Source organism: Olea europaea, unplaced genomic scaffold (assembly GCF_002742605.1).
Source record: "Olea europaea var. sylvestris unplaced genomic scaffold, O_europaea_v1 scaffold3857, whole genome shotgun sequence".
Taxonomy (NCBI): Eukaryota; Viridiplantae; Streptophyta; class Magnoliopsida; order Lamiales; family Oleaceae; genus Olea; species Olea europaea.
In genome coordinates this window covers 3,170-14,838 of record NW_019258028.1, presented here as the reverse complement: position 1 = coordinate 14,838, position 11,669 = coordinate 3,170, and the positions used below count along the sequence as shown (strand labels likewise).

General features: G+C 39.6%; 1 protein-coding gene across 1 annotated transcript; it reads left to right on the top strand.

Annotated features, from left to right (window-relative positions):
- The first annotated feature begins 1,948 nt into the window (after positions 1–1,948).
- LOC111387048 lies at positions 1,949–2,296 on the top strand. Its single transcript, XM_023011567.1, has one exon. The coding sequence runs from the start codon at positions 1,949–1,951 to the stop codon at positions 2,294–2,296; it is 348 nt and encodes a 115-aa protein (XP_022867335.1).
- The last annotated feature ends 9,373 nt before the right edge of the window (positions 2,297–11,669 follow it).

Sequence of the window (11,669 nt, the reverse complement as noted above, 5' to 3'; positions counted from 1 at the left end):
CCATTTTACTACTTGTTAACAAACCGTGCACTTACGGTGGATTTTAAATCGGAATAAATAATTTCGCGAACAAGTTTTTGGTGCCATTGCCGGGGATTGAAATTTGGTTTTAATTTTATCTTTTGTGACACTAATTCGAACTTATCTAGATTAGTAATAGCTAGATTACTAGGTTTAGTTTGTTATTACTTCAATTTAATTTTGTGCTAATTTTGCAATCTCAGGGCTTGTATGCACCTGATCAAGATTTGGTTTCCATCGAACGCACATTTCGTCATAGGCAAAGAGAAGCAAGAGCAGCACAACAAATGGTTGATGAGCAAAATCGATCGGTAATTCCACTCAACGAAGGCATGGCAGTTAAAGATGATGGGAATACAGTACTCGAGGACTTCATGGCTCCGTTGGTGGTCCAAAGTCAATCTAGCATTGTATATCTTCCATTTGGGCAACTAAATTTCCAGCTAAAAACAAATGTGATTCAACTCTTTCAAAATGGGCATCAATACCACGGGATGGCTAGTGAAAATCCGCATACACACATATCCCAATTTTTGGATAAGTGCCAATACGTTAGGTATCAAGGTATCTCGGACGATCCAATAAGACTGTGGTTGTTTCCACACACTTTACGGGATAAGGCACTTGAATGATTGGATTCGTTTCCCATCGCAAGTATCACCACTTGGAACGAGCTAGCCCATAAATTATGTACTAAGTTCTTCTCGCCAACTAAGGTAGCCAAAATGCAGCATGATATCTCTATATTCAACCAATGTGAGTCCGAATCATTCAAAGAGGCATGGAATCGTTTCAAAAATAGGTTAAGGAAGTGCCCATAACATGGCTTTGACAAGAAGACACAGATCTGATTTTCCTACACTGGACTACTTCCATCCTTCAAGAGCATGGTGGATTCATCATCTGACGGGTCTATCTCCACAAGTACAATTGACGGAGCATAGGAGCTATTTGAGAGAATGGCTACAACTTTAGCCATGTGGTCTACAAATCGAGTGGTTCAGAAGAGATCGTCAGGGGTTTATGAAACAGATACTTTTTCAGCACTGTCCGCAAAGATAGACTCTTTGTTCCATAAGGTTAAGAGCATTTCATAGACCGCCACTATTAAACAAGTCAAGAAGCCAAGTTGTGAAGAATGTGGAGCAAACCACAATACTGTTAATTGTACAATTCTCGCACAGGGGGTCGACAATGCAGATTTTGTGCAATGGGATCGACGCCAACAGAACAACCCACATTCGGAAACCTTCAATCAGGGCTGGAGAAAACATCCAAACTTCTCGTAGAACAATCAAAATCAAAATAGACCACAAGGTCAATATCAGTAGTAGGATAAAAAGCCACCATTGGAAGAGATGTTTGAAAAGTTCATGGTAACAACAACAACCAGTTCATGCGAAAGACAGATGCAACTTTTCAAGACCAAAGTGCAGCAATCAAAAATTTGAAGACACAAATGGGACAGATGGCAATCTCCATAACGGGTAGAGCACCAGGAAATCTGCCCAGTAACACTTAAATCAACCCTAAGGAGCATGCAAAGGCTATAACAACCAGAAGTGGAGTACAACTACCAGAGATACATGTAAAAAGACTGGTAGCTAGGAAGGAGTCAGCACCAATCTCAGATGACAAAATTGTAGAACAGACCAAACAAATAACAGGGGATGTGGTTAAAGAGAATTCCAATACATCACGGGGTACAGCTACCATTCCTATCAAGCCTCATGAGCCTCTTATTCCATTCCTGCAGAGGTTGAAAAAGTACAAATTGGATCAGCAATATAGTAAGTTTCTGGAAGTCTTCAAGAAACTACACATCAACATTCCATTTGCTAAAGCACTTGTTCAGATGCTGAGTTATGCAAAATTCCTAAAGGATATCCTCTCCAACAAGTGAAAGATAGAAGAACATGAAACAGTGATGCTAACTAAGGAATGCAGTGCTAGAAGCCAGAGAAAGTTGCCTCCAAAACTAAAGGATCCAGGGAGTTTTACTGTACCTAGCACTATTGAGAATTGTCATTTTGATAAAGCGTTGTATGATTTAGGTGCAAGTATTAATTTAATGCCTCTCTCTGTGTTTAGGAAACTCGACTTGGGAGAAGCTAAAGCCACAATAGTTACATTACAGTTAGAAGATCGATCCCTTACACATCCAAGAGGAATCATTGAAGACGTATTGGTAAAAGTAGAGAAATTCATATTTCCAGCCGATTTTCTTATCTTGGATATGGAGGAAGATAAGGATGTTCCACTTATATTGGGGTGACCTTTCCTAGCTACTGGAAGAGCGATTGTTGATGTTCAGAAAGGATAGCTTATATTGAGGCTTGGCGAAGAGCAAATCTCGTTCAACGTGTTCAAGGCAATGAAATTCCCTACTGAGTCAGACAGCTATTTCTAGATCGATGTAATTGACAGAATAATTCAAGATACATTTCGGCTACATCATCCTTCCAATGCTTACGAGGCGTGCATTGCACATTCTTAGTCCACTCACACTGATTCTAGTGAGATTGAAACATGTGCACAATTTTTGGAAACTAATCCACCATACATGCATAGACGTTACTTCGAAGAGTTGAGAACTAGGACTACAAAGTCAATGCCATCTATTCAGCAACCTCCTAAATTGGAACTCAAGCAACTACCACCACACCTTCGATATGCTTACCTGGGGGAATCTTCTACACTTTCGATTATTATTTCAAGTACTGTCAGTGAGGTGGAGGAAGAGAAACTACTTCGGGTGCTAAGGAAGAATAAAACAACCATTGGATGGTCGATTACAGATATCAAGGGGATCAGCCCGTCGCTATGCATGCACAAAATACTCATGGAGGAAAAATTCAAACCAAGCATTGATGGTCAGCGGAGATTGAATCCACACATGAAGGAAGTGTTTAGGGCTGAGGTATTGAAGTTGCTTGATGCAGCATCATCTATCCAATATCAGATAGTGCATGGATCAGTACAGTACAAGTTGTTTCCAAGAAAGGGGGTATCATAGTGATAGAAAATGAGAAAAATGAGTTGATTCCTACACGGACAGTGACTGGATGGAGAGTTTGCATCAATTACCGCAAACTAAACGTTGCTACTCGAAAGGATCATTTTCCACTATCATTCATTGATCAGATACTAGAGAGACTAGCAGGGCATTCACATTACTATTTTCTGGATGGGTATTCCGGGTATAATCAAATTCCAGTAGCACCTGACGATCATGAGAAGACAGCTTTCACTTGCCCTTACGGTACCTTTGCATACCATAGGATGTCGTTTGGTTTATGCAATGTTCCTGCAACTTTTCAGTGTTGCATGATGGCTATCTTCTCAAATATGATTGAGAAATTCATCAAGGTATTAATGGACGATTTCTCAGTGTTCGGGTCTTCATTTGATGAGTACTTGGAGCATTTGAGTCTTGTGCTACAGCGGTGTACAGAGACTAACTGGGTATTGAATTGGGAGAAATGCCACTTTATGGTACAGGAAGGCATCGTGCTAGGACACAGAATCTCAGCAAAGGGTATTAAAGTGGACAGAGCAAAGATTCAGGTGATCGAGAAATTACTGCCACCTACATACATGAAAGGTATTCGTAGTTTCCTCGGGCATGCCGATTTTTACAGAAGGTTCATCAAGGATTTCTCAAAGATTACTAAACTATTGTGCTATCTGTTGATGAAGGAATCCACATTTGAGTTCACAGATGAGTGTCTGCTCGCTTTTAACACATTGAAGGAGAAGTTGATTTCAGCACCCGTGATCATCACACCAAATTGGAATCTGCCATTTGAATTAATCTGCAATGCCAGTGATTATGCTGTTGGGGCCGTCTTAGGACAACGAAGAAATAAGATATTTCACATGATTTACTATGCAAGTAAGACCTTGAACGATGCTCAACTCAATTATGCCCCTGCAGAAAAAGAGTTACTTGCCGTAGTCTACACCTTTGACAAAGATCAAAGGTCATCGTTTACATAGATCACGCTGCTATCAAGTACTTAATGAAAAAGAAGGATGTAAAGCCCCATCTCATTTGATGGATATTGTTGCTTCACGAGTTTAACTTGGAAATCAGGGATAAGAAGGGCAATGAAAACGTGGTGGCAGACCACTTGTCTCGACTCGAGACCACAGTACAGATAGAAATAGTGGAAATCAACAAAGTCTTCCCAGATGAATAGATTTTTGGTATGGGGGAGATACCCTGGTATGCGGACATAGTTAACTACTTAGCCAGGTCTATCATGCCGCTTGATTACTCCAGTCACCAAAAGAAGAAATTTTTCTCTAAATTGAAGTATTATTTTTGGGAGGATCCCATTCTACACAGGTGGGGGGCTGATCAAATTGTTAGTCATTGCGTACCTGAGGAAGAAGTGCCTTTGATATTAGAACATTGTCATTCATCTACATATGCAGGGCATTTTGGTGCTTCAAAAATAGCAATAAAGATCCTTCAATCAGGTTTTTATTAGCCTACACTATTTAAAGATGCTTTTAAATTCGTGAAAAGGTGTGATCGATGTCAATGCACCAGTAATATATCTAGGAGAAATGAAATGCCTTTGAATAGTATCCTGGAGGTGGAACTATTCGACGTCGGGAGGATCGACTTCATGGGGCCATTTTCCCCATCCTTCTCTAATCAGTACATATTAGTGGCTGTGAATTACATATCGAAGTGGGTAGAGGTTGTTGCATTGCCTACCAATGATGGGAAGGTGGTAATTGAGTTCTAAGGAAACGTATTTTTACCCGCTTTGGAACACAATGGGCTATAATCAGTAATGGGGGTAAATATTTCTGCAATCATTAGTTTGAACAATTGTTAGCTAAATATGGCGTTAAACATCGTGTAGCCACTACTTATCATCCCCAAACCAGTGGACAGGTCGAAGTGTCAAATAAACAATTGAAGCGAATAATCGAAGTCACAGTAAGCTCGTCACGAAAATATTTGTCTAAGAAACTGGACGACGCCTTGTGGCCTATAGGAGTGCATTCAAGACCCCTATAGGAATGTCACCATATCGACTGGTTTTCGGGAAGGCATGCCACTTACCTCTTGAGATAGTACATCATGCTTATTGGGCAATGAAGAAATTGAATTTGGATTTGAAGGCTGTGGGTGAAAATGTCTACTACAACTTAATGAGCTGGACGAGCTCAGAATGGAAGCCTATGAGAATTCAAGGCTCTACAAAGAGCGCACAAAGAAATGGCATGATATTCACATTTAGAGGCAAGAATTTACGATGGGGCAGAAAGTGTTACTCTACAACTCTATGCTTAAGCTGTTTTCAGGAAAGCTGCGATCGAGGTGGTCTAGTCCGTATACCATTACACAGGTTTTTCCACATGGGGCAGTTGAGATCACTCACGATAGCAAGGGAACATTCAAGGGCAATGGATAGCATTTAAAGTACTATTGGGGTGGCAATTTTTCAAAAGAAAAGTCTATCGTTCATTTTCGATCACCAGAATGACGCAATACGGTAGAGTCGATCTATCGACTATAATCTAGCGTTGGGTGGGAGGCAACCCAATGTATCCTTTTATTCACTTACTTTTCACATAATTTTTAGAATTATTTCATTTTCGCATTTACATTTTTCTAGGTCATCGATCGTACATGCATGTTAATAGGATCGAATTATCATCTCCATAATTTCCTGGGCATTACCCACATTGGTCTGTTAGTTTGAAATGATTTTGGGGTGTTTGGGAGTATGATTCGTGCATTTCTAGGTAAAAGAACATTAATAATAAAAAATAATAGTAATAATTTATGAGGGAAATATCTTTTTTGGACTTCAGTATGTTAAAAAAATAATAATAATAATAATAATTTACGAGGGAAATATCTTTTTTGGACTTCAGTGTGTTAAAAAAATAATAACAATAATAAAATAAAATAAAATTTGGTCTATGCGACCACATAGACATATACCGAAAGTAATATTGGGAAAATTTTCTTCACTATGCGACCGCATAGAATTTAACTATGCTGCCGCATAGTTATAACCGATCATTGACTTAAGTCCAAGACCGGCTCATTCGAAGGGCAATCACCCCTCTTCATAGCACACCTCTCTCTCACCCTTAGGGCTTGCTACCGTCGTTTGACCACTCCCATACTCACTAACATTACTACCCCTAATTCATTTCATCAATCGATCTCACATTCATTACTTGTCCTCAAGGCACACAAGGTATTTTTTTTTCTTCCCTCCTTACATTTTGAATTTAGGTTGTAGTTCCTCCTCTTTTCTACTTGTGAGTTCGATTGAATGGGTGTGAGTTTGCTAGGGTCGGGCTTTCATAGGTGTTTTTATTCTTTCGATGATTACCATTTTCCAAGTGTTTTTCTAGTGGAGATGAATTTTTATTGCACACAACGTGTTCGATGCATTGCCTAAGTGATATTTGTTGTGCATTTTGACCAATCTCGCATTGGAAATCTACCTATATGTGTTCCCATATACATAGTGGTCAAATGCATAGTAATTGAGCTCGACCCACTCACTTACCCACATTGAGGCACATGTGTTAGACTCACGTCACTTCACCGCACCCACTTTGTCCCTTGCTTTAAATACCCATACGACATCGAATGTACGTGAATTTTGAATATGGCCTACTCTACACTGCATACTTTCATATGCCCAGAGGTTGCTTGGGAAAACTTCAAGTTTTCTCGATGATGTCCGGGGGCGAACATGCACACTTAATCATCGAGTTACTTGATTCATTTTGGTTGTTTGGACCTCCGTTGTGTGTAACTTGTTATTTTGCTTTCCTTTGACGTTCTTAAGCATGTCTTCTTAACCTTTGCATGTTACAACATGTACAATCATTTGAAAGGCCATGTATCACATCACATCCATTTTGCAACACGGGACATGGTTAGGTCACGGCATGTCACAGCACCCTACGTCCCCTACTTTCCACCATTATTTGGCATACCAAACGAAGTACATTTGCTTTGAAATTTGAATATGTGGTAGATCTCATTGAATACTCTCATATGCCTGGAACTTGCCCGAGGAAATTTCAATATTTTTCGACGATGTCCGGGGCCAAACTTGCGCACTCGGTCATGGATCCAATTTTTTCAAATGTGCTTGTTTTGGCCTAAATTTCCAATTTTTCACCTTGGCATTCTCTTTACACTATCCTCTTTGTCATATTTTGATAAGTAAACACCAAGGTGTTCTATATGCATGTTGAAGCATGTTTGGGGTATTTGTGAACTATTTGTCTCGCTTATCTCATTCCCCCTATTGTTTTTTTAAAAAACTGCAGTTTACTGACTATTATTTCCTTACCTTCCCAGGATCCCCCCAAAGCGTACATCAAAAGGAAAGGAGAAAGTTGGTTCCACATCTGGCACAGCCCGGACTAGGGAACTCGAAGGAGGAGTCCGACGTTTTCTTTCTTCCGACCAACCAGCCCGCTATGCCAATGTTGTTCGGGAATGGGCGCTCATCCCCGAGAGATCAGTTACGTTGGATGATTTCCCAGGTTTAGAATTAGTTTATCGAGTCCACAACTGTGGGTGGGAGAAGGTGATTGAAAGACCACACCCCGTCTATGAAAATTTGGTACGGGAATTCTATGCAAATTCAATGCTGAAATAGACACACTTGGATTCGACCATCTACATTAGACTTGGGTTCGGGACAAATGGATCATGTTTTGACCTGAGGTAATACATGATTACTATCAGCTCACCTGGACAAATGTAGTCCCAGTCCCGCATGATTTCAACTGGGTTGAAGTTGCAGAAGTTTTATTGGGACGGGAAAATGTTTGGCCGCTCCCTACTGCAGATTGGTATCAGATTGACCTCACTCCATCTATAGCCATCCTATGGTTGTTCATCTGTCACAACATCAAACGAATCTCCCATAGGACGACATTCACATATCAGAAGGCAGGTTTCATCTACCACTTAGTTCGGGGCAACAAGATTGACTTGGCCACTTACATTTACAATCAGATACACGTTACAGGTGCATGGGGTGACAGGTACACATCACTAATTTTTTCGAGCCTGATAAGTGGAATTTGTAGAGGTGTCGGCGTACAAGTTCAGCTAGGAGAGGCACCGGAGAAATCAAGTCCATTTATCAAATGCCTCACACTCGAGGCCCAGGACAGCACCAGAATTAAACATCAACAGAAATTGGAAAACAAGTACCAATGACAGCAGCAGACTGCAGAGGGGCCACCAGCTGAGGACCTTGAAATGCCACAGGCTCTACCACCATCGGCTGACGTGGACATCTAGTTATTGCAACAGATGTTTGCTACTATGACTGGACACAGTTGAGACATGTAGTAGCTTTAGCAATCCTTTGGGTCACTGACTACCACCATCCAGCAGGTGTAAACAGATATGGCATCTGCACGAAACTTCGCGTCCACTGCCAGCAGTGAATCCATCGCGGCATGCCGACAGATGAGTACCTTTGACGGGTGTCTGGGCATGTATGTTGGCCAGATGGACGGTATACAGTGGCGGCTAAACGAGTCTTAGGACCATCTAGGGAGTTTGCAGACAAGGGTTCATGCCATGCAGATAGAGTAGACCCAATAGTCTGCTATGTTGAGAGAGATCTTGTCCCGCCTTCCCTCCCCTCCTGGCGATGATGATGCCGGCCCAGTTTGGGGGGAGTGATATAATTATAAGTCCTTATCTGTGTTCATCACTATCTATTTTTCACTATTTTCCATTACTGCATAATGTGTGCATGATGCGTGTCAATAAAAAAAATTGCATTTTATTCAGTTCTTTTAAATTCTTTCCATGCATGCTTGTGTGGGCTTGATAACCTTGTTAGATATGATGATATTATTAGACTAGTTTAGACTACAAAAACTTTGGATCTAGTGCTAATTAGACTACCTGATACTTGTTGATGCAACACTTAACTTTGTCTATGCACGCTATTCATGCTTGACATATTAGGAGAATGACAGGATTTTGGGCATAACATAGGAGAAGAATGATAATCCTCTATTGAATTAGCCCATGAATTACCTTAAGACAGTTTGGTCATAGTTGAGCTCTTATAGGAAAGCATTGAGATGAGCGGGGGCTCCGTACATGAAATTTATTGTGTGGATTACCTAGTCCAGTCGGATGAAGAGTAGGTGAAAATCTTAAATTGGGGGTTGGTTTTGGAAACTAAATATCTAGAAAAATGACGAAGGACACAATTTTAATATGTGAGGATAAAACACTTCTTTTCATGACTTTATGATTCAAGCAAGTAAACCTATAAGGATATTTCAAAATCTGGTGCCCTAAAGCCAACTGGTTTGGGAGTCACCGGCCCAAAGCTCGATACATGGGTCATATAGAAAGCAAGAGGAAAAGAAGTTAATAAAAAGCCATCTTATTAAGCCTTTATAACTCGAGTGAATAAGCCTGCAAGGGTTTAAAACCTGGTGCCCTAAAGCCAACTGGTTTGGGAATTACCGGCCTAAAGCTCAATACATGGGTTATATAGAAAGCAAATGAGAAGATGACAATCAATCAGAAATTAAAGAAAGGTGAGAAAACAAAAGAGAGACAAAACATGACGAAAAGCCCTTAGACATTTGGTTGAAGAGACTGTACCTCTGAGGCGAGACAAGTAATCTAGTTTGATCTTGAGTGTCAAAGCAATCAAATCTAGGAGAGCCTTCACTTTTTGAAATGCAGACTTGTGATAGTAATGCTAAATCCAAACTATGAGAGGGTGGGGACTACAGCTATATAAATTCCTAATCTTAAAACACAACCCTGGGATAATTGAGTGAAAAGAATAAGTTTGGGGGGGTTGTGTATCTGTCGAGGGAGTAAGAATATATTTGACCACTTAGGGTCGGGACTCAAATTCATCATAAACCTGATAAGTTACCATAAACTCACACACACACGTCAATTTGCATTAAACAGGTAAAGGTTGATGTCATGTATGCACAGATAAATTTTTAAATACTCAGTCCAATCCTAAGCCACAATAGGGTATTAAGCCATGTTTGTTCAGAATTAAGTCACTATTTCGTTTGAGGACAAACAATAGTTCAAGTTTGGGGGGTTTGATAAGTGTGTTTTTGCACACTTATTTAGAACACAAACATGACTTAATAACGAGCAAAATGATTGAATTGTGACTTAATCTCGTACATTTGTGAATTGTAGGGAACAGCGATGAACATGGTGAAATTCAGGAGAAAAGACGCGAAAAAGGACTAAAGTGATGCAAAGTGAAAGTTCGGGGACCAAAAGTGTAAATATCCAAAAGTTGATCTGATGAACAAAACGAGAAATCAATTTAGCCAATTACCAATTGACGGTAGCGTGGGTTGATGAAATGAAAAGAATGAAGTGAGGCTGCCAAGAAGTGAAGGATGCAAGTGAGAGGACCAAAACGCACATCTGCCATAGTAGATAGTACTATGCGACCGCATAGTACTATCCTCTATGCGGTCGCATAGGAGCATACCACAAACAAAGATGGCCCAAAATTTTACTCTATGTGACCGCATAGAGTTGCTCTATGCGGTTGCATAGAGCAATTATCGAGGAAAAATTTAGTTTCTTTTTTCTTCCGAAACTCTTATGGAAACAATATTTTTAGGGTCCTATAAATACAAAAACTCGACCAGAACATAAGAAACCCCATTTTTACATGTTTTTGGCAGATTTTGAAGGAGAAATGAAGGATAAAACAAGAGAACAACATCGCGCCAAGTGAAGATTGGATTGAAGATTGATTCGGGTGATGTCGTTTCTTCAAATATTTTTATGTTTTGTTCTTTTTAGCATATTAGGCTAGATTTATCACTGCTAAGAGATCGATGAACCTTCTAATGCTTCGTTTAATTGTTGTTTTGGATTTTTGATGTATTTGAAAACAAGTTTCGAATTTGATTGATTTATTACGTTTTTATTTTCATATGATTATTGTGCACGTAATTATATGATTGTGGGGGCTTGTTTTATGCACTCGAAAGAAGGAAAATAGGTTCGAAATCATATAAATCATCATAGGGTCCGATAGGGGATAGAAATATACCTCTATACCTTGTGTGAATCATTGGATATTCGTGAATTTATAATGCATGTCAGTATGTTAGTATTCGTCATAGAAATACAGTTGAATCATATATTGGATAGGTTTGGCATTGCTAGAGAGAGAGTGCTAAATTAAAATAGGAATATTGACTCATCTTTTGCGGAATTGTGTGTCAAATTTGTATAATTGACAATTGAACGGGTATTGCTTGGGGATTCGTGATCCTAGTGCGCTAGTACATCCATTAATTTCATAAAAATTCTAGTTAAATTCCATCCAAGTTATTTTGCACTTAGTATAATTCTTCATTCATATTTGCATCAACGGTTGCATTTTGTTAGTTAAAGTACAAAACCTCAATTTGGTTGTCGTGTTTCAATTAAGGTCGTACTAGATTAATTTGAACTAATTCAATCCTCATGGGATCGATACTTGGACTTATAGTCCATTCTACTACTTGTTAATGAACCGTATACTTGTGGTGGATTTTAAATCGGAATAAATAATTTTGCAAACAGCGTGTCAAAAATCAATGCACAAAAAGTAAAGTTCAAT

Bases quoted from the DNA above. Each gene is read 5' to 3' on its own strand.
- LOC111387048 (XM_023011567.1), top strand. From the start codon at position 1,949: ATGCTAACTAAGGAATGCAGTGCTAGAAGCCAGAGAAAGTTGCCTCCA.